This window comes from Triticum dicoccoides, chromosome 5A, assembly GCF_002162155.2.
Source record: "Triticum dicoccoides isolate Atlit2015 ecotype Zavitan chromosome 5A, WEW_v2.0, whole genome shotgun sequence".
Taxonomy (NCBI): Eukaryota; Viridiplantae; Streptophyta; class Magnoliopsida; order Poales; family Poaceae; genus Triticum; species Triticum dicoccoides.
The window spans coordinates 592,448,563-592,472,405 of record NC_041388.1 but is presented as its reverse complement, the minus strand read 5'-3'; the positions used below and the strand labels follow the sequence as shown (position 1 = coordinate 592,472,405).

At 46.1% G+C, this 23,843-nt stretch overlaps 1 protein-coding gene across 1 annotated transcript; it reads right to left on the bottom strand.

The window, feature by feature from the left end:
• Positions 1 to 3,824: 3,824 nt before the first annotated feature.
• On the bottom strand, positions 3,825 to 11,774 carry LOC119303152 (kinesin-like protein KIN-12G). Its single transcript, XM_037580245.1, has 21 exons — positions 11,550 to 11,774; positions 11,216 to 11,371; positions 11,053 to 11,136; positions 10,833 to 10,952; positions 10,626 to 10,739; positions 10,412 to 10,504; positions 9,760 to 9,849; positions 9,545 to 9,615; positions 9,338 to 9,412; positions 9,144 to 9,231; positions 8,989 to 9,047; positions 8,833 to 8,896; positions 8,697 to 8,762; positions 8,348 to 8,482; positions 8,132 to 8,236; positions 7,772 to 8,007; positions 7,606 to 7,675; positions 7,432 to 7,485; positions 7,217 to 7,276; positions 6,947 to 7,026; positions 3,825 to 6,122 (listed from the first exon to the last, which is right to left on the bottom strand). The coding sequence occupies exons 1-21, from the start codon at positions 11,640 to 11,642 to the stop codon at positions 4,190 to 4,192; spliced, it is 3,846 nt and encodes a 1,281-aa protein (XP_037436142.1). The 5' UTR covers positions 11,643 to 11,774; the 3' UTR covers positions 3,825 to 4,189.
• Between the last annotated feature and the right edge of the window lie 12,069 nt (positions 11,775 to 23,843).

The window sequence follows — 23,843 nt, the reverse complement described above, 5'->3', positions numbered from 1 at the left end:
CCTAAGGCCCACCTAGTGGTGCATCCCCCTCTCTCCCCCCTTGCCCGCCCCCCTAGATGGGATCTAGGGCTGGCCGCCACCCCTAGGGGTGGAAACCTAGGTGGGGCACAGCCCCTCCCCTCCCCCTATATATACTTGAGGTTTTGGGCTGCTAGACACACGATTTGATCTCTCCCTGGCGTAGCCCTACCTCTCTCCTCCTCGTCTCTTGCGGTGCTTGGCGAAGCCCTGCTGGAGTACCACGCTCCTCCACCACCACCACGCCGTTGTGTTGCTACTGGATGGAGTCTTCCTCAACCTCTCCCTCTCTCCTTGCTGGATCAAGGCATGGGAGACATCACCGGGCTGTACGTGTGTTGAACACGGAGGTGCCGTCCGTTCGGCACTAGGATCTCCAGTGATTTGGATCACGACGAGTACGACTCCTTCAACCCCGTTCTCTTGAACGCTTCCGCGTAGCGATCTACAAGGGTATGTAGATGCAGTCTCCTTCCCTCGTTGCTGGTTTCTCCATAGATAGATCTTGGTGACACGTAGGAAAATTTTGAATTTCTGCTACGTTCCCCAACATCCTAGTCTCTGATGTGAGATTGAAAAATAGTTTCTATAAGACTATGACTGAAAAAAAATGAAAAAAAGATGTGCATGCTGGCAGGGGAGGTTGCTTAACATTGTTGGGAGAGTCACACTGATGCAGTCTTGTCTAACCAATATTCCCATATACATGATGTCCTTCTATCCTCTACCTATAGGTGTGAGGAAAAAAGTGGATTTCTATAGAGCAAGACTAGTGTGTCAAGCAGATGAAGATAAGAAAAAATACCACCTTGTTAACTGAAAACCTGTTGTATGCCAAAACAACAAGGGGGCCTAGAGATTTTAAATTGGGAACTTTTTAACAAAGCCCTGCTTGCCAAATGGTTGTAGAAATCAGAAAAAGAGAATGGGTTGTGGCGGGATGTCCTGCTTGCCAAATATGTGAGAGGAAAGTGCATCTCTAGGATAAAGCATAAACCAGGAGATTCTCACTTCTGGTCCAACCTTTTACAGATTAGGGATATATACTATCAACATGTAATGAAAAAGTTAGGGGATGGGAAAAACACTAGATTTTGAGAAGATTGGTGGGTAGGAGAAAAACCCTTAAAGGAAGCATATCCCAGTCTCTGTTTTATTAGCAACAATCATAATATCTCTGTTTTTATGCCATTGAGATGGGATGGCAACAATTCACCTTTAGAAGAACTCTACTTGGAGAGTCCCTTGATATGTGGAACTCTCTGAAAAGTAGATGTGAAGAGGTTAGGATGTATGGGGGGGAGAGATATACCCATGCGGATGTTGACCCCTGATAAGAAATTCATAGTGAAATCTTTATATTTGCATTTGATCAAAAGAGATAGAGGCTTTCCACACAAATTCCTATGGAAAAGTCAAAGTACCTGCTAAGTGCTAAGATCAAATTCTTCTTGTGGCTTCTTAATAAAAAGGTATTATTACTAGAGATAACCTGCTGAAGAGGGGATGTAAAGGAGGCAAAAATTGTGTGTTTTGTGGCTAGGATGAATCCATAGACCATTTATTCTTTTCCTGTTCGGTAGCTAGGCTCATTTGGAATTTGTTGAAGTGTGCTTTTGATCTTAACTTTGTGCTTGCTACTCTACACGATTGTTTTAATAGATGGTTGAAAATGTTCCCTAAATATGATTAAAAAAAATTGGTCCTTGTTTGCATGTCTGCCCTTTTTTAGGCAATTTAAAAATGCATGAATGATGTGACCTTTGAGAGGAAAAAAATATGTGATCCGATGAATGTTATTGTTCTGATGTGCAAATGGATCTCGGACTGGTCTGTTTTGCAAATAAAACCATCCAAGGAAAAAAATGCTGATGTTGGGGTACGGCTAAGCGAACAGGTAGCAAGTGAAGTGTATCGTGCATCGCAGGGGTGGAGACCTGGAGTCCTGAGGCTGCTGAAGATCTGCTCGTCTCCTAGGCAGGCGATTTGTGCGAGACATTGCATTTTAGATGTTGCTTTTGGTGTCAATCCAATGTAAAAATGCGTGCCCCTGCATGGGGAGGGTTGCTCAGAAGTCTACTTGTCTGAAAACCTGATAGTAGTAATTTTGTCGCTCTTAGCTTTATTTTCTTTTCTTTCGCTTTGAACTGAAGTGGTACTGGTTTGCGTGGTTTCTCTTAATGAAATTGAAGGAAAACCCTCTTTTGCTAAAAAAACCGAGCAGTCTAACCAAACAAGTAGAACAAAGAGTCAAAGAAGCAACCCCAGAGAGACAAAAATAGCTCAACCGCTTCCAGAAGCAATCCGAACAACCGGGCGGCAGCATGGAGCTACAGAAAACAGTTTGAACTGCCGCGACGCAAGCAGGCTGATTACTAAATTGAATGTACAACAATGAAAAACAAGCTAATTCCCTACAGTTTTTTTTTTTTGAAAGGTTAATCCCTACTCTTTTTTTAAGGATACTGTTTTTTGTTTTGAAAAGGTTATAATCCCTACTGTTTTTTTAGGATACTGCTTTTTTATGAAAGGTTATAATCCGTACTTTTTTTGAGCATACTGTTTTTTTTAATCCGTTTGAAACGTTATTCCCTGGTGTTTATTGGTGTGGCTGACTCGCTGCCAGAAAAGAAGGAATGCCGGGACGCAACCGCGCGAAAAGGGTGCGAGACCGCGACGGCGGTCGGGGTCGACCGGCTGCGCCACACCTTTGCTGTGTGATGCGATAAGACGGAGAGAGGTCGACGGGAACGGCCGTGACGGCGTGTCGGGCTCCCGGTGCAGCACGCACGCACACGCACGCGGGTGTGTCCGTGTGGGCTGTGGAGCGGAGTTCCGGGAGATTTTCCATCCGACGGCGCTTTTCGGCTGAGCACCCGTGTCTGTTTTGGCCGAGTAGGAGAGACAGGAGGGCGCACGGACACGGGGGGTGTGGATGTCGACGAGGCACGCAGCCTCGGTCGTTGGTACGCGTCTTACGTGTGATTGATATCATTATTAGCCGCTCTTATAAAATGGTGATGACGAGTGGAGAGAGATTGTTTTATGTTATTTTGGATTCATGGAGGAGCAGCTGACCGATCAGTGGAGCCAAGAGGCAAAGTAGATTTCAGGAAAACAACGACCAAATAGGCGAGCCGAGCAGTCCAACCAAACAAGTGGACACAAAGAGGCAAAGAAGCAACCCTGAAGAGACAAAAATAGCTCAAGGAGCTTCCAGAAGCAATCCAAACAAACCGAACCGGGCGGCAGCATGGAGCATGAGGGCATGTACATTAGTTCAGACAACTCGTTGTCTGTAACGATGCTCCACATCACGTATAGACAGAGATTAAGACACCCTATACATTAGACCGTCTATTTTACTGTCTATAGCACTCTCAAATATTGATGAGTGGAAGACTAATCCAGGGACAAAGGAGGCAGTTACAAACAACTTTGCAGACGGCACCCCATACAACGGTAGAAGGCCATCTGTATCCACCGGATTTTAAGGGCTGCAGATCGTTGGTTATTCTACAGACGGGTTGTTTCTCTTTCTTTGTTCTCTCTCCTCCACATCATCTAAAATCCTAGCTGTCACCCCTTCCAGACAGCTGACTGGACACCGTTGTACCTGCCCTAATGCCCTCAAGGACCTGCAGAACACATTTCTCAACCGCCACGACACAGCCCAAGTTAACACCAAATGTAGTAGTACAATAATGGAAAACAAGTTTCTCGGCCTGCAACCTCCTGCGATGAACTGAAACACCGGCATTCTTTTCTTCACGAACACACGCAACCACGCTCGCTGCCACAGATTATGATAAACAACAAAATAGTCAAGCCCTCTTGAAATCGACATTGTCCAATCATTGCTGTCTTGCACGGCCAAGTGCATACCAGAAGGAGGTGAATCTATAGTTGCATAGCTTAGCAACGGCCTTCTGGAAGAAGCTTCGATGCCAGACCACCAGAGAACAGAACAAGAGGCCGCGCAGAACAGTTATTACAGTCCACTTCAGGACCTACATCCACCCATCCATCCAAACTACAGAATCGAATCACAGATAACAGCACCCGAGAGAACCAACGTTCCGTTACAAAGAATTTGTACAAAATGAAGGCGGAGACAGACCAGCCTGTCTGTCAATGGCGAGAACCGGTTTGCTTTGGTTCGCAGCAAATCTTATTGGTTGTCGACGAGCAAGAGCTGCCTGGCCTCGGCGACATGGGCCTCGATGGCGTCGAGGTCCCCCTTCACCTTGTCGGAGACGTGCGGCGTGGAGGCGTCCAAACCTCTGGCAACCAGAAGCTCGCCGAGGTCCCGCATCGCCTGGCTCAGCTTCGAGTTCATCTCGTCCAGGGACGTCGTCTGGTGCTGCAACGACGCCTCGCACACCCTGATCTGCTCCTCCTCCAGCTTCACATGGAAAACGCTGTCCTGGTAGTCGACCAGTAGGCTCGGCAAGTCCTTCTGCTGAACCTCCCAGACTTCGGCCAAGGTGTGATCCCGCACAAACTTCTCGGTGTCGGCTTCCAGCAGGGAGAGGAAGCAGCCCTCCATCTCCGATTCAAGGCGCGACATCTCACCGTCGATGTCGTCGCAGTTCCTCATGCTCTTGATCTCCTTCTGCACCACGCTAAGCTGCTCGCGGAACTTCTTCAGTTCAGACAAGAGCTTTGTCCTCTCCTCCTCGGACTTCAGCAGCTCCGACGCCTTGCCGAAATTCATGGGCTTCTGCAACGGAGTCGCGGGGCACTCCAGGTTGTCGATGGCGAAGAGAACCCTTTCTGTCTCCTTCCTTTGGGCCTCGAAGGAACGGTATTTCTGTTTAAGGCCATCGATTTTGTTTCTCAGCTCGGTTTCAGACCTGCGTGCCTCTGCACGTGCAGCGGAAATCTCGGTTTTGCGAGTTCTCAACCTACTCAACTGCTCCATCTTTTTATTCATTGATTGAACATTGACACCAAACTTGGACCCGGCAAGGGCTTCGGTTTTCAAATGCAAGTCCCGGCATGATGCCACAGGCGAGAAAAACTTGCCTTCCAAAGCGTTTTCTCTCTCGTGTGATATTGACAGTGCGGACTTGAGGGCGTTGATGTCTTCCTGCTCTTTCTGGACATCTAGACAGCAGAGCTGAATGCTTGATGAAAGTTCTTCTGCCTTGGTGCTAGCCATTTCAAGTAGCTTGAAATATTGCACTGCATCCTGGGCAGTCACAAGCTTGTCTTGGACATGCTCCAGCTTGACACGGACAAGCTGCATCGCTTCTTTGAAAGCTACAATTGGAGAGTCATGTACATGCTCTCCTTGGAAACCCTCAGCATCGGTTTCAGCATCTCTGAACTGAATGTCTTCTGAACTTTCAAGATTGCTTAGCATACTATCCATTTCAGCATCTCTGAACTGAATGTCTTCTGTAGTTTCAGGATTGCTTTGCATGGTATCCATTGCTTCATCCATTTCAGCATCTCTGAACTGAACGTCTTCTGTGGTTTCATGATTGCTTTGCTCAGAAAATTTCCTTTTAAATTCATCCCTTTCTTGCATTGCTTTCTCATACAAACTCATAAGTTTATCATTTTCTTCATGCATCTCTTCCAGTTGAAGCTGCAGTTCTGAAAATTCAGATCTCGAAGGGTCATCCTTGTGGCTGCAGTTTTCATCCACTATCATAGGCTCTTCTACAGCATCACTACGTGAACCATATGCACCCTCTGGTTGGTCATCCAGCAGGCTATTCCCTCCATTAGAAGGATGGCTGCTCTGCTGCTCATTCGAATCTTCAGTTTGAGGAATGGAAGGATAATTTCCATGTTGTTTCACCTCAATGTTGACAATAGCCTGTTCATAGAGATCAACCAGTCTCTTGTTATCCTCGATCAGGGTCGTAAGCTCTGTTCTCAATTTCTCATTCTCTTTGGCCAACCCAATTGCAGTTTCATGAGCTTCTGCTTCTCTTTGACTTGCAGTTGCTATTGCATCTACCAATGTCTTAAGTTCTGTCTGAGCATCAAGCAAGACGGACTGTTCCTGGTGCTGTGCAGCCTTAAATTCTTTGTTCTCATGGTCGCATTTCTTCGCTACCTCCAACTCCACAGTCAAATCATCAACACGCCTGCACAACATCCAATGTGAGAAATGAACCACATAAATCTCTGGACAAGACAAAGCAAAAAAAAGGAACATAATTCCGGACACACAAAAGAGTAGTATGCAGTGAAAACCATCAGTGAAGCTTGCAAACCAAGATGATTTAGAAATGACTTGCCATACTCTTTAGGGCCTTTTTATAATTCTTGGGATATCATATGCAAGTAAATCAAACAAAATGCAGCACAGATGAGTTGTTGTGGTTGATCTACACCTACGCTAGCCATCACCCCTTCTGAGAAGCACACCTTTTCTTGAACTTGCACAAATGCATCATTAACTCCAACCACTAAATAATTGATATCTCAAAACCTGGGTGACCTCCCACCAACTATTCTAAGCATATTATCCATTCGATATGCACAGTACTACCAAGCAGAATAAAAAACAACAACAACAAGAACACCAAGAACCAAATGGTAGGTCTTGAAATGTAGCGCGCAAAAACAGCACAACAATTTCTGCAGTTACAGTGACTTGAAACACTAACAAAAAAGTGTTTTTTTACTTCTAGATACTATACACCTCTAATCTTGTTTGTGGGGCACCAAGGGTTTTACATATGTGAGAGTTGTGTTACCATGGGGCCTGAAGTAAATACTGTAAATTTAAGGAACTAATTATGATTGCAAAAGCTGATGACATTAATATTCCTTTCTGATCATACCACACAACCATAGCATGCAATAACAGAATACACAGACAAGAAATAGTGATATTCCTTTCTCATCATACCACACAACCATAGCATGCAATAACAGAATACACAGACAAGAAATAGTGATATACCTCTCGAGTTTCTCTTTTGCTTGAAGACAGACGCTCAAATTTTTACGTAGTGACTCGATTTCTCTCTCATTTTGGATAGCCTGTATAACAACATTACAAACTGATGTTACAGAAAAAAATGAATCAGAATAGGATACTTATTAAGTCAGCTACCTCCTCCGTATCGGAGTTGATCAACAATGTACACTTATGATTAATTTACAGGTTGTTTTAAAAGATCTGTGAAGATATCATCAGACGATATGCCAAATATAGTTCTACAATACCAACCTGCACAAGAAGAAACTCGTTTTTCTCATCACCAACTTCCTCCCCAAATAGTGAGAGGTCCTGTAGAAGTCATTATGGGATATCGTCTAAGCAAAATGGTAGGTAAAGAGATATAATGCCATGCAAGTATTTGTAACAGCTAGCTAAAGAAAATTCAAAAGTTTTGCATATATTTTCACTAAACAGGAGTGAAGTCTACAAATTATATAGCATACCTTGTTAACAGGATCCTTCTCATTCATAAGTTTCCAGTCAAGTGCTTCTAGGAGCTAAAGGAAAACAAACTAAGTAAGTTCAGGATGTTAAGAAAATTATAAGACTAAAAAAAAGTTCATTTTAGTACAAAAAAATTTTATCACTGAAAAATTCCCCTTCACAAAAGTGGATACCTGATGTTCTAAAACATTTATCTGCTGATGCATTCTTTCCAATTCTCCTTCATCAACAAATGACTGCAACCTACAAGTTCAAAAAAAAAGGCATCAAGCTACCAACTATATTAGTGTAGGCAGTAGAAAAGGGGGGCAACTGAAGTGATTGGATACCGAAGCTAACCTTCGAATCTCCTCCTTCAGTTGTAGATTTTCCATAGCAAATCTTGTAATTTCTGGATTTCGTTCTAGTTGGTTCCGTAGAGCTTCAATTTCCTTCATGAGGTCTTCCTTTTCTTGCAAGAGATGTGCTTCAGCGGATAACTTCCCCGATGCAACTTGCTCCAATCTCTTGATTCGATCTTCACGAAAGCGAAGCCTCATCCTGAAACTTCTCACCTCTTCTGATCTTTGAGTCACCTGTGGTGCAACAACAAATTGACATTAAGAAAAAAAAATACTATACTGGCATATATTTGCTTTTTTAGTGACAAAGTGTTCTAGAGTATCTACAAAATCTAATGTAGTGAAGAGAGATGCATACCAGCTCTTCGGCAATCTGCTTTGCAGCAATTGCTGCCTTTAGCTTTGCTTCTTTTTCCTGCTCCCTCCTAAATGCAGCGGCAAGTGTAATATCATAATCTCTCCTCTGAACACAACACGAGAAAGAGAAAGTAAGCATACGGTTAAAAACATAAGTTCAACAAACAGAACCAGTACATGGATAATGTTCGATATAGACAAAACAGTATATGAATACCTGTGTAGCTCTCTTATCAAACATAAGTGGACTGAATGTGCCATTAGCTTGATCCCATTTGAATGCGCTAGGGGACTCGCAGACAAATCCATTGTTAGTAAATCCAGATTGTCCTTGCAGGCGACTAAGCTCTTTCTGTGGTAATAGCAAAGCATTAGATTGTGTACAACAAAACATATTAACGCTCTGCAACAAAAAATATCAGGCACAGGCCACTGTTAATTAACAACAAACGTCAATCATAGCACAAAGGACCATAATTAGAAGAAACATGTTAACCTGGAACTTATTGCAATCCAGTGCACAGAATATTTTTCATTAAACCGAAATTGAAATTCATCATCTATACCTTGAGATGTTGGATCTCTAAACGCATGCTCAGCACATCACCAGAGGCATCCTCATTTATAATAGCCTACAAAAACAACAATTAGTTACTGTTTTGCATATTAAAAACAAGTCAATAAGACATGTTCATGACATACATTATTCCGTATGTGCTTAGCCCGTTGCGCGAATTTTAATGTGCTCAATGTCTCAGCTGCACAGCTAGAAATACAAATTAAAATATCAGTAAGATGCATGTAACTATAGCAAGCCTTTTGCAGAAAAGGAAAAAGAAATCGTGTTTAGAAGTCTACCAGCTAGATGGGCTTATATTTGCAATTATAGTGGTCTTGGAGTTACCTCCAAGTGAGTCCTGGAAAGAGATGAAAATGTATAAATAAACAAAGTTAACATCAGAGATGTCAAAAACATAACGTGAGAAATCTACCACTTCAGCTGTGCATATTACCTGCAGCAGAAATGTCAATTTTGAATCTCGGTAGGGAACATGCTGTGACTTTTTGTTTGACACAGCAATAAGGCTGGTAATAACATGTCTGTAACAATCCCATAGGGAAACAGTGAAATGATTAAACTGAATCAAGTCAAGCTATGAACAGTTTAGTATTATCTGAGGTAAAGAATTGAAGCTCCACAACTAACCCTAAGGTTGAGAGTGACTTGTTGATGTTCGAAGCTTCCTTCAAGCGTTCCCCTTCTGCACCTGAACTCTTTTGCCTGCACATCACACATCATCCACGTTCAGTTGCAAGAATAGGAGACTTGAGAAGCATAACAGGTATATTTGTGGTGGCTCTGAAATACAAGATCATACGTAACAAAAAAAGCAAGGTTACATGTGGAACTTACCTCTCTGAGCCAGCAAGGTCAACAAGGTTAAGATGAGAAAATCGATGATGCTTGATACCTTGAGATTCCCACTGTAAGGTTGATAGTTCAGTTAGAAGATTAAGTGCATCAATACATATGCATGCATTAAGGTAGGGACAAATATATGCTGGTCTAGCAATATCTTTGAAAGTTAAGGCAAGAATGTTTTGCTTCCTATTACACAAAAACTATACCTTGCTCTCTATAAGACAAGTGAATACACTATGAGAACGGCTACTTGCTCGGTTCATATTGGTAGATGCCACCTTTCTGTTTGCTGCCCCCTGAAGAGAAAATGCAGAATTTAGCTAGTGATTTAGTGAAACTAACACAGATAATAATGTGACTAATAAAGGGAGGGAAAAACTTGCTGCAATCCCTAGAGATAAAGGAAAAACTAGTGTAACATGCCATGCGAAAATGATGGATCTGATCAGCTTAACTGCAGTCCATGTTCTAAATAGTTCAGTCACTCCATCTTGTCAGTAAAGTATAATATGCTAATTGTTTTTCCTATTTAAAATTCATATTTACGGATTTCTATTCATACTGCATCAAAAGAAAACTGTATTGTGTAATGTTTAAGTATATAGTTTTGGAAAGTAAGTGGCTGTAATTGTCAGTGACAGTTGCTAAAACGATCAAAAGAGAAGTCAAGGAGACAAGGAATTGGAGATTGAAAAAGCATGTTTATATTTATACACTTAGTTTATATGTGTGTATTTGACTGTTTGTGCGAAGAACCTTGAGCAAAATTGATGTAGGCATGTTATATTAATCATTCTGCAATCATCGACACAGGTACTGCCAAAATCAGGCCTACTACGCTGTTTTTGGGACACTGACCTCGATAAGTTGTTGCAGTGCTTCTCGGGCATTAGAAACCTCATGTTCAGTCAGATTCTCAACATGCATACCCCTTTTCGCATCCTCCCTTAACTGTAAAAGAAAAGCATAGCTGTAAGTTAGATGCAAACTTTGTAAACTTTTCCCAACAGTGTCACGACAAAGATGCAACCACCAAATAGGTATACGCAGACACTAGATTTCAGTGAATTACCTGTAAGTTTGTTGCATTTGGATTGAGCAAATCCAGAATCTGCTCATTATATATCTCCAGGAATGAGCACTTGCAAGTAAAACTGAGCTTTTCATCTCTTCGTATTTCCTTTTCCTGCAAACAGCAATTGAAAAGTTTACCTCAGAAACAGTACACCATCTACAGCACAAAATTAGGCATCAGAATCAACATATCATCAGAGCTTGCCTTCTGGATTCTTAGGAAGAGATGCTCAAACACTCGAGGCGTCATACCACAGTTCTCATTGTTTCCCCGTGTGCCATTTTCTATGTCCCCAAGCATCGTGTGGGTCTTGCCACTACCGGTCTAAGAAACAGGATACTTTTGTAAGCTCAATGATTCAAAGTGCAAATAAAAGAGAGTAAGCACACTGCAACAGCAGGTGGAGGTGGAGGCTGTAGCTCACCTGCCCATAGGCAAACATGCAGCTGTTATAGCCAGCCATGCAGTTCTCCACCATGGGCACCCCAGCAACCTTGAAAAGACTCTCCTATACAGCACAAGCACAAGAGTATTTACACATCTGCGGAACAAGTAAAGGAACGGGCGAACAGGAACAAGGAGTATACCTGCGTGATGTGCTCATCGGCGACTAGATCAAAGGTGAACCGGGACTCCGGGTGGCAGGTCCAGGTGATGCTCTGGCCGCTGTCCTGCCTGACGCACCTCTTGTCCCCCTGCACCGATATCTCGCTGCTGCTGAGCGGCCGGACACGAATCACGACCTGCGGGGCGGAGCGGTTAGCGCGGACCGGACCTGACGAACCTAGGTGCTCGACGAAATGCTCCAACGGCGCAGCGCGCGGCCGCGGGCGAAACTAGATCGGGACGCCGCTGCGAGGGGAGAATCGAGGAGGCGGAGGCGCGGGAGCTCCCGGCGAGGGGGGCGAGAAGAATCGCTACCTGCACGTTGTTGTCCTTCCAGAAGGAGGGGTCCTCCTGCAGCTCGAACCGCGCGGGGGCGGAGCTGTCGTCGTCGCCGCCGTCCGACAGCATCGCGGCTGCGGCTGCGGGTACCGCTGCGGCTGCGACGGAGGCAGGGATGGGCTTGCGGCGGGCGGGATCTGGGCAGAGCGGCGGCGCGGCGGGCCGGCGGCGGTGGGTGGGGGTGGGGAGAGGACGAGATTGGGGGTTTTGAAATGGGGAGCGGAGAGGAGGAGTCTGGAGACGTTGGGCGATTTCAAATTTGGGATCTGGCCATGGAGAGGAGAGGAGGCGGCCACCATAATAGAAGCAATTTGCTGCGGGTGGGCCCTGTCCAACTCACCAATTCACCCCCGCAGAAGTGTACCAAACACTGGTTGTTTCATCGGTTAATCAGTTTTTTTCTTTTTGCACACACATCAGTTAATCAGTATAGAAGTAATTTCGAGCTTCTTCTAGAGGAATACTATAAATTTTGAGCTCCACAACTTCAGGGTCTCTTTGATTCAAAGGATTTTCATAAGATCTTTGAAGGATTAGAATCCTTAGGAATTTTTCCTACGGTGATCGTTTGATTCGTAGGATTGAATCCTGTAGGATTTTTTCCTAAGGATTCATTTGTACTACATTTCACAGGAATTCTAGCATTCATTCAAACCTCTTGGAAGAAATCCTTTGTTTTTCCCTTAACACAATCAAACAAACTCAAATCCTATAGGGATCCAATGGACATGCCATTTCAATCCTGCGTTTTTCCTATTCCTGTGTTTTTGCAATCCTATGAATCAAAAAGGCCCTTAGTCGGGCCCGAGCTCACCTGCACCCGCTTGAAAAAGATTAAAAACAGACGGCAACGTCGAATGGCGCAAATCAGTTCACGCGAGTGTGGGTGAGCGGGTGGGGTGGGGGACAAATTCAGCCAGAGGGAAATCCACCGCAGCGGCGCTATCCATTGTAATTGGTGCGGTGAGCCCCTCCATCACCCTCTAGCCTCTCCCCTCTCTCTTCTTGCATCTTTTATGGCTCGGCGGGAAGTGTGTGGCGGCGGCCTTGGGCGCGATGGCGGATGGTATTTAAGGGCACGACGACCTAAGGATTTGGTGGTGTTGTGGCTCGACGACTTTGTTGGAAATATGCCCTAGAGGCAATAATAAAAGCATTATTATTATATTTCCTTGTTCATGATAATTGTCTTTATTCATGCTATAATTGTGTTATCCGGAAATCGTAATACATGTGTGAATAATAGACGCCAACATGTCCCTAGTAAGCCTCTAGTTGACTAGCTCGTTGATCAATAGATAGTCATGGTTTCCTGACTATGGACATTGGATGTCATTGATAACGAGATCACATCATTAGGAGAATGATGTGATGGACAAGACCCAATCCTAAACATAGCACAAGATCGTATAGTTCGTTTGCTAGAGTTTTCCAATGTCAAGTATCTTTTCCTTAGACCATGAGATCGTGTAACTCCCGGATACCGTAGGAGTGCTTTGGGTGTGCCAAACGTCACAACGTAACTGGGTGACTATAAAGGTATACTACGGGTATCTCCGAAAGTGTCTGTTGGGTTGACACGGATCGAGACTGGGATTTGTCACTCCGTATGACGGAGAGGTATCACTGGGCCCACTCGGTAATGCATCATCATTATGAGCTCAAAGTGACCAAGTGTCTGGTCACGGGATCATGCGTTACGGTACGAGTAAAGTGACTTGCCGATAACGAGATTGAACGAGGTATTGGGATACCGACGATCGGATCTCGGGCAAGTAACATACCGATTGACAAAGGGAATTGTATAGGGGTTGTTTGAATCCTCGACATCGTGGTTCATCCGATGAGATCATCGAGGAGCATGTGGGAGCCAACATGGGTATCCAGATCCCGCTGTTGGTTATTGACCGGAGAGCGATCTCGGTCATGTCTGCATGTCTTCCGAACCCGTAGGGTCTACACACTTAAGGTTCGGTGACGCTAGGGTTGTAGGGATATGTATATGCAGTAACCCGAATGTTGTTCGGAGTCCCAGATGAGATCCCGGACGTCATGAGGAGTTCCGGAATGGTTCGGAGGTAAAGATTTATATATGGGAAGTCCTATTTCGGCCATCGGGACAAGTTTCGGGGTCACCGGTATTGTACCGGGACCACCGGAAGGGTCCCGGGGGTCCACCGGGTGGGGCCACCTGTCCCGGGGGGCCACATGGGCTGTAGGGGGTGCGCCTTGGCCTACATGGGCCAAGGGCACCAGCCCCAAGAGGCCCATGCGCCTAGGGTGTAACACCCCGAGTGTCATGCTACAGTAATCCCCTGTTAATGGTGCCATGTCATCATGTTACTGTTGCTAATCTTCACTTGATCCTAATCACACTTCAAATTCAAATCTAATCTGAAGTCAAAAATTCTTATTTGCCAAACCTGAAAACTGAAATGTTCAAAGTGTGGCAAATAATCTCTGGTTATTTGTCATGTTGAAACCTATATTTTAGAGTGTGTTTTTAATGCCCTAAGCTAATAAAACAGTGGCCAAGGCTTTAATTAAAATGCTTTTCTAATTTATGAAAAATCCAAAACATTTCAAAAGCCTCCCAAACTTTTTGTGGCAACGCTCATTATTTCCTAGTATTTGTTCTGTCCACCTCCACATTTTTTTGCAAAGTCATTTTTGTGGCTTAAATGCAAATGGAGGATGTTAAAAGAAAACAGAAAAATAAAAGGGAGATCAGAAATAAAAGAAAAAGGAGCAAGGCCCCAACCCCGACCTGGGCCTCGACCACCCGACCGGCCCAGCCCACCAACCACCGCCCCGGGGTCACCTCTACTCCCTGTTCCTCCGACCGGGGTCGCAACGGGGGCGAGCCCCGTCGGACCCGTTCACCGGCGTCGGCAAGGGGATAAGGTCCCCGGCTCTCTCTTCCTCCCCTGCTCCACTCATTCCCCACGTCTCCCCTCTCTCGCCTCCCAGATCCACGCGCTCCTCCCCCTCTCTGTCTCGCTCGCCCGCCTCACCCGAGCGGCATCGCCGCCGTCCCCCGTCGTCACTGCGGCCACCGTCGACCCCGAGCTTAGGCTGCACGTCCACGAGCTCCGCCGGGGTCGACTCCTTCGAGCGGTGGCCTCAGCTGGGGCTCGGAGGCGCTGCAGCACCGGATCCCCTTCGTCCTCTTCTCCGGCCGCCGCGGAACTCCGTCGACCTCCCCCGACTGCTTCTGCTACTAAACTGAGCACCGGCCTTCGTGAGCCCCTACGTGAGCGTCTCTCCCTCTCCTCTTCCCCCTCTGTTTGCGAGCTGCTGCCCCGTAGCTACCCGACACTGACGCCACGCGCTGCCGTCCGCCATTGCCGGCGTGCAGCTCGAAGCGCAGCCGCCCGAGCCCTTTCGTCTTGACCGTCATGCTTCTGGCGCGCCCAGGAAACCGCCCAGCCACCTAGCTCTCTCAAAACACCCCAGGAGCCGCGTTCTGTTCACACCCAAGGACCGCCGCCGCAAACCTCGTCGCCGGCGCCGTTTCTGGCCAAGTCCGGCCGTGCCTCTGCCACCGTTCGACGCGGCGTCGTTCGCCCGTTCGAACGCACCCTCGCGCGCGCGAAACGACCCCCTGTGGACGAATCCCGCCGCCCTCCCGTTCGCTCGGCCGTCGGAATGGTCGCCGGAGTTAGCTCTGGCGCGTCTCCGGCCGGTGCCGAGCTGGCACCCACGTGGCACCGCCCCGTGCCACTGACTGGTGGCCCCCAGTGGACCCGCTGACCCCGTTGACTGGTTTGACCAGTCAACCGTGCTAACGGGGCAGCCCCGAGGCACTGACATGTGGGCCCCCCTCTGTTATATTAGTCTAATAACGTTTTATAAATAAAAATGATTAGTTAACCTAAAACACTCGCTGACGCCCAGGGCCCACGCCCCTAATTAACCCTGTTAGTTTAGTTAATCCACTATTAAGCCAGCAGAGGCTGACATGTGGGTCCCAGTGGCCCCATTGGTCAGCTTTGACCAGTCAACCGGTCTGTTGACTTGCTGATGTCAGCATGGCGTCATGCTGACGTCATATTCCTTTTCTGTTAATTTAAATAATTTCCGAATATTAATAAAACTTTGAAAATTCATAGAAAATAAACCGTAGCTCGGATAAAAATGTTTTCTATATGAAAGTTGCTCAGAAAAATCCAACGAATCCGAATACGTGGTCCGTTCATCTGTCACATGCCCCTAGCATGCTGAACATGGAACTTTCCCCCTCTTTTCCTTTGTCCGGAATCCACCTAACGTCGGGAATTCACCCTCGGATGTTTCCCCCCTTCGTCTGCAACATGTAGTACCGCGTTAGAGCACGCTTAGCGCTACGTATCGTCATGTCATGCTTAGTGTTACCTCTGTTTGCTATGTATTTACTGTTTCTTCCCCCTCTTCTCTCCGGTAGACCCCGAGGCCGTTGATGCCCCGGTGATCGACTACGTCGTCGACAACGACCCCTCCTTGCCAGAGCAACCAGGCAAGCCCCCCTTTGATCATCCCGATATCGCCCATTCCATTCTCTCATGCTTGCATTAGATTTTGCTACTGTTATTGATTGCTCATATTCTGATGCATAGCCTGCTTTTGTATCTATGGTTGTTCCTTACCTGCTTATCCTAAATTTCTTAGTATAGGTTGGTTAGAGATCCATCAGTGACCCCCACCTTGTTCTTGTTGCCCCTGCTTCATCACCGAAGACCCGATCAACGGGATCGAAGACCAGGCCCTGGCACCGCACATCACTTTCCCCTTAGTTGCTCGACACTGCTGGGTTACTATCGAGTGCCGAGGGTGAGACCTCTACAGCACTTCTGATGTTAACCATGTAGTGTAGTTATTCGATCGTGGTCATCGGGGGTGATTCCGCCTTAATCACTTCCGATATGACTCTGTCGTGCAACCCCTCAAGTGTGAACCTCGGGGGTGATTCCTCTTACGTTCAGCTTGATGATTACATCAACTGGAATTCACCGGGGGTGATTCCTTGGGTTTTCTCCTTGATGTTTGGACACACGGTTACTATGGTTACTATGACTTGACACTGAACCATGTTACTAAAGACGGGTCGACCCTGAGGGGTACCCGCGCAAGCATAATTGCGAGTGATGTGGAGTCGGGTTGACCTGGAAGGTGCCCGTGAGATAATTACGAGGCGTGGCCGGGCATTCTTAGCCCTTGCCGCAAGTCCTCGAGACGGGGCAACGGGGTCACATCTTTCGTGAGTCTCTGCTTGTTACCGCGCGTTCCTAATCCACTACAATTTGGATATTTGATCCGAGGGGCCTCTGGCCTGATAGCACTAACCATCACGTGGGCATAGTATGGGCGTTCTGCGTCATATACATCAGCCGAAGCTTATTAGACGTCAGTGACTGAGCGGCGCGCGCCGGGTTGGACTGGTAAGCACCTATGCTTTTAAGGAGGTAGCTAGGTCTGCTCACCGGCCGCGTTCGCAACGTGCAGGAGTTCCCGGGGAGATGGCCCATGACCCCTGGGGGCATAGGTTTAGTCCGGCGTGCTTGACCTCTCTATTAAGCCTAGGTCGGGTTGCGGCGTATTGTTTGGCCGAGGCCGGGCATGACCCAGGAAAGTGTGTCCGGTCGGAGTTAATCAAGCGTCGTGGGTAAGTTGGTGCACCCCTGCAGGGAAGAAAACATCTATCGATAGCCTGTCCTACGGTAACGGACACTTGGAGTTGTATCCCGATCGATACAACTAGAACTGGATACTTGTGATGAGAACTGGATGGTGATGAGGATTTGATTGTGATGATAACTGGATAGTATGGCTCTGGGATTGCTTTCTCGCAGGGAGTCGAGAAAGGATCTCTGGCCGAGGTTGATAACACTACTACCACTTTACTTTATGCTACTCTACTCCCTCTTGTTTGCTGCAAGATGGTGGTTTCCAGAAGATGCTAGTCTTCGATAGGACTAGGCCTTCTCTCTATTCTGGCATTTCTGCAGCACAGTCCACATATACAACCCCTCTTTGATAATGTTGCATTTGTAGTGTAGATCCTTGCTTGCGAGTACTTTGGATGAGTACTCACGGTTGCTTTGCTCCCTCTTTTTCCCCTTTTCCATTCTTCTCGGGTGACGCAACCAGATGACGGAGTCCAGGAGCCAGATGACACCTTTGACGACTGCTACTACACCGAGGGCGTCTACTACCACGTGGCGGAGACCGCCGATGACCAGGAGTAGTTAGGAGGCTCCCAAGCAGGAGGCCTTGCCTTTTCGATCGATGTTGCTTTTGTGCTAGCCTTCTTAAGGCAAACTTGTCTAACTTATGTCTGTACTCGGATATTGTTGCTTCCGCTGACTCTTGTGTTTTCGAGCTTATGTATTCGAGCCCTCGAGGCCCCTGGCTTGTAATATAAAGCTTGTATTATTTTAATTTGTGTCTAGAGTTGTGTTGTGATATCTTCCCGTGAGTCCTTGATCTTGATCGTACACATTTGCGTGTATGATTAGTGTACGATTGAATCGAGGGCGTCACATAGGGTTTCAAGGAGGAAGAGTCCTAGGAGGGGAAGGCACCTCCTAGGTGCCTTGGGGAGGAGGGATTCCTCCCCTTGGCCGCACCCCCCTAGGAGATTAGATCTCCTAGGGCCAGCGCCCCCCCCCCCTTGGCCCTCCTATATATAGTGGGGGAGATGGAGGACTTCTTACCTTGATCTTTGGTGCCTCCCTCTCCCTCTCCAACACCTCCTCCTCCTCCATAGTGCTTGGCGAAGCCCTGCCGGAGTACTGCAGCTCCATCAACACCACGCCATCGTGCTGCTACTGGTGCCATCACCCTCAACCTCTCCTTCCCCCTTGCTGGATCAAGAAGGAGGAGACGTGGCTGTTCCGTACGTGTGTTGAACGCGGAGGTGCCGTCCGTCCGGTGCTAGGATCTCCGGTGATTTGGATCACGTCGTGTACGACTACCTCATCCCCGTTCTTTAAACGCTTCCGCTCGTGATCTACAAGGTACGTAGATGCATCTAATCACTCATTGCTTGATGAACTCATAGATGGATCTTGGTGAAACCGTAGGAAATTTTTTGTTTTCTGCAACGTTCCCCAACAGTGGCATCATGAGCTAGGTCTATGCGTAGTTCTTCTTGCACGAGTAGAACACAATTTGTTGTGGGCGTAGATGTTGTCAACTTTCTTGCCGCTACTAGTCTTATCTTGCTTCAACGGTATTGTGGGATGAAGCAGCCCGGACCAACCTTACACGTATGCTTACGTGAGACCGGTTCCACCGACTAACATGCACTAGTTGCATAAGGTGGCTGGCGGGTGTCTGTCTCTCCTACTTTGGTTGGAGCAGATTCGATGAAAAGGGTCCTTATGAAGGGTAAATAGAAGTTGACAAATCATGTTGTGGCTTTCACGTAGGTAAGAAAACGTTCTTGCTAGAACCCTACTTCAGCCACGTAAAACTTGCAACAACAATTAGAGGACGTCTAACTTGTTTTTTACAGCAAGTGCTTTGTGATATGATATGGCCAAAGTTGTGATGAATGATGAATGATCTATATGTGATGTATGAGATGTTCATGCTATTGTACAAGGAATCACAACTTGCATGTCGATGAGTATGACGGTGTCACGTCGGTGACAAGATGATCATGGAGCCCCAAGATGGAGATCAAAGGAGCTATGTGATATTGGCCATATCATGTCACTATTATTAATTGATTGCACGTGATGTTTATCATGTTTTGCATCTTGTTTACTTAGAACGACGGTAGTAAATAAGATGATCCCTCATAATAATTTCAAGAAGTGTTTCCCCTAACTATGCACCGTTGCGACAGTTCGTTCGTTTCTAAGCATCACGTGATGATCGGGTGTGATAGATTCCAACGTTCACATACAACGGGTGTAAGACAGATTTACACATGCAAACACTTAGGTTGACTTGACGAGCCTAGCATGTGCATAGACATGGCCTCGAAACACAGAAGATCGAAAGGTCGAGCATGAGTCGTATAGAAGATACGATCAACATGAAGATGTTCACCAAAGTTGACTAGTCCGTCTCACGTGATGATCGGACACGGCCTAGCTAACTCGGATCATGTTATACTTAGATGACTAGAAGAGGGATGTCTATCTAAGTGGGAGTTCATTATAATTTGATTAGATGAACTTAATTATCATGAACTTAGTCTAAAATCTTTACAATATGTCTTGTAGATCAAATGGCCAACGTAGTCCTCAACTTCAACGCGTTCCTAGAGAAAACCAAGCTGAAAGACGATGGCAGCAACTACACGGACTGGGTCCGGAACCTGAGGATCATCCTCATAGCTGCCAAGAAAGATTATGTCCTACAAGCACCGCTAGGTGATGCACCTGTTCTCCCTGCAGAACAAGAGTTATGAACGCTTGGCAGGCACGTACCGATGACTACTCCCTCGTTCAGTGCGGCATGCTTTACAGCTTAGAGCCGGGGCTCCAAAAGCGTTTTGAGAGACATGGAGCATATGAGATGTTCGAAGAGCTGAAAATGGTTTTTCAAGCTCATGCCCGGGTCGAGAGATATGAAGTCTCCGACAAATTCTTCAGCTGTAAGATGGAGGAAAATAGTTCTGTCAGTGAGCACATACTCACTATGTCTGGGTTACATAACCGCTTGACTCAGCTGGGAGTTAATCTCTCAGATGACGCGGTCATTGATAGGATCCTTCAGTCGCTTCCACCGAGCTACAAGAGCTTTGTGATGAACTTCAATATGCAGGGGATGGAAAAGACCATTCCTGAAGTATTTGCTATGCTGAAATCAGCAGAGGTAGAAGTCAAGAAGGAACATCAAGTGTTGATGGTCAATAAAACCACTAAGTTCAAAAAGGGCAAGGGTAAAAAGAACTTCAAGAAGGACGGCAAGGGAGTTGCCGCGCCCGGCAAGCAAGCTGCCGGGAAGAAGCCAAAGAATGGACCCAAGCCCGAGACTGAGTGCTTTTATTGCAAGGAAAGTGGTCACTGGAAGCGGAACTGCCCCAAATACTTAGCGGACAAGAAGGCCGACAAAACAAAAGGTATATGTGATATACATGTAATTGATGTGTACCTTACCAGTACTCGTAGTAGCTCCTGGGTATTTGATACTGGTGCAGTTGCTCACATTTGTAACTCAAAGCAGGAGCTGCGGAATAAGCGGAGACTGGCAAAGGACGAGGTGACAATGCGCGTCGGGAATGGTTCCAAGGTCAATGTGATCGCCGTCGGCACGCTACCTCTACATTTACCTACGGGATTAGTTTTAAACCTCAATAATTGTTATTTAGTGCCAGCTTTGAGCATGAACATTGTATCGGGATCTCGTTTAATTCGAGATGGCTACTCATTTAAATCCGAGAATAATGGTTGTTCTATTTATATGAGAGATATGTTTTATGGTCATGCTCCGATGGTGAATGGTTTATTCTTCCTCGAACATAATACTACACATGTTCACAGTGTGAAAACCAAAAGATGTAATGTTGATAATGATAGTCCCACATACTTGTGGCACTGCCGCCTTGGTCACATAGGTGTCAAACGCATGAAGAAGCTCCATGCTGATGGACTTTTAGAGTCTCTTGATTATGAATCATTTGACACGTGTGAACCATGCCTCATGGGTAAAATGACCAAGACTCCATTCTCAGGAACAATGGAGCGAGCAACCAACTTATTGGAAATCATACATACTGATGTGTGCGGTCCAACGAGTGTTGAGGCTCGTGGTGGCTATCGTTATGTTCTCACCCTCACTGATGACTTAAGTAGATATGGGTATGTCTACTTAAGGAAACACAAGTCTGAAACCTTTGAAAAGTTCAAGGAATTTCAGAGTGAGGTTGAGAATCAACGTGACAGGAAAATCAAGTTCCTACGATCAGATCGTGGAGGAGAATACTTGAGTCATGAGTTTGGCACACACTTAAGAAAATGTCGAATAGTTTCACAACTCACGCCGCCTGGAACACCTCAGCATAATGGTGTGTCCGAACGTCGTAATCGCACTCTATTAGATATGGTGCGATCTATGATGTCTCTTGCCGATTTACCGCTATCTTTTTGGGGCTATGCTTTAGAGACTGCTGCATTCACTTTAAATAGGGCTCCGTCGAAATCTGTTGAGACGACACCGTTTGAATTATGGTTTGGGAAGAAACCTAAGCTGTCGTTTCTAAAAGTTTGGGGATGCGATGCTTATGTCAGGAAACTTCAACCTGAAAAGCTCGAACCCAAGTCGGAAAAATGCGTCTTCATAGGATACCCTAAAGAAACTATTGGGTATACCTTCTACCTCAGATCCAAAGGCAAGATCTTTGTTGCCAAGAATGGGTCCTTTCTGGAGAAGGAGTTTCTCTCGAAAGAAGTAAGTGGGAGGAAAGTAGAACTTGATGAAGTATTACCTCTTGAACCGGAAAATGGCGCAACTCAAGAAAATGTTTCTGAGGTGCCTGCACCGACTAGAGAGGAAGTTAATGATGATGATCAAGATACTTCTGATCAAGCTCCTACTGAAATTCGAAGGTCCACAAGGACACGTTCCGCACCAGAGTGGTACGGCAACCCTGTCTTGGAAATCATGTTGTTAGACAACGGTGAACCTTCGAACTATGAAGAAGCGATGGCGGGCCCGGATTCCGGCAAATGGCTAGAAGCCATGAAATCCGAGATAGGATCCATGTATGAAAACGAAGTATGGACTTTGACTGACTTGCCCGTTGAGCGGCGAGCCATAGAAAATAAATGGATCTTTAAGAAGAAGACAGACGCGGATGGTAATGTGGCCATCTATAAAGCTCGGCTTGTCGCTAAGGGTTATCGACAAGTTCAAGGGGTTGACTACGATGAGACTTTCTCACCGGTAGCGAAGCTAAAGTCCGTCCGAATCATGTTAGCAATTGCCGCATTCTATGATTATGAAATATGGCAAATGGACGTCAAAACGGCATTCCTTAATGGTTTCCTTAAGGAAGAATTGTATATGATGCAGCCGGAAGGTTTTGTCGATCCTAAGAATGCTGACAAGGTGTGCAAGCTCCAACGCTCGATTTATGGGCTGGTGTAAGCATCTCGGAGTTGGAACATTCGCTTTGATGAGATGATCAAAGCGTTTGGGTTTACGCAGACTTATGGAGAAGCCTGCGTTTACAAGAAAGTGAGTGGGAGCTCTGTAGCATTTCTCATATTATATGTAGATGACATACTTTTGATGGGAAATGATATAGAACTCTTGGACAGCATTAAGGCCTACTTGAATAAAAGTTTTTCAATGAAGGACCTTGGAGAAGCTGCTTATATATTAGGCATCAAGATCTACAGAGATAGATCAAGACGCCTCATAGGTCTTTCACAAAGCACATACCTTGATAAGATATTGAAGAAATTCAATATGGATCATTCTAAGAAGGGGTTCTTGCCTGTGTTACAAGGTGTGAAATTGAGCTCAGCTCAATGTCCGACCACGGCAGCAGATATAGAAGAGATGAGTGTCATCCCCTATGCCTCAGCCATAGGTTCTATTATGTATGCCATGCTGTGTACCAGACCTGATGTAAACCTTGCCGTAAGTTTGGTAGGAAGGTACCAAAGTAATCCCGGCAAGGAACACTGGACAGCGGTCAAGAATATCCTGAAGTACCTGAAAAGGACTAAGGAAATGTTTCTCGTTTATGGAGGTGACGAAGAGCTCGTCGTAAAGGGTTACGTCGACGCTAGCTTGGACACAGATCTGGATGACTCAAAGTCACAAACCGGATACGTGTATATTTTGAATGGTGGGGCAGTAAGCTGGTGCAGTTGCAAGCAGAGCGTCGTGGCGGGATCTACATGTGAAGCGGAGTACATGGCAGCCTCGGAGGCAGCACATGAAGCAATTTGGGTGAAGGAGTTCATCACCGACCTAGGAGTCATACCCAATGCGTCGGGGCCGATCAAGCTCTTCTGTGACAACACTGGAGCTATTGCACTTGCCAAGGAGCCCAGGTTTCACAAGAAGACAAGGCACATCAAGCGTCGCTTCAACTCCATTCGTGAAAATATTCATGATGGAGACATAGAGATTTGTAAAGTACATACGGACCTAAATGTAGCAGATCCGTTGACTAAACCTCTCCCTAGAGCAAAACATGATCAACACCAGAATTCCATGGATGTTCGATTCATCACAATGTAACTAGATTATTGACTCTAGTGCAAGTGGGAGACTGTTGGAAATATGCCCTAGAGGCAATAATAAAAGCATTATTATTATATT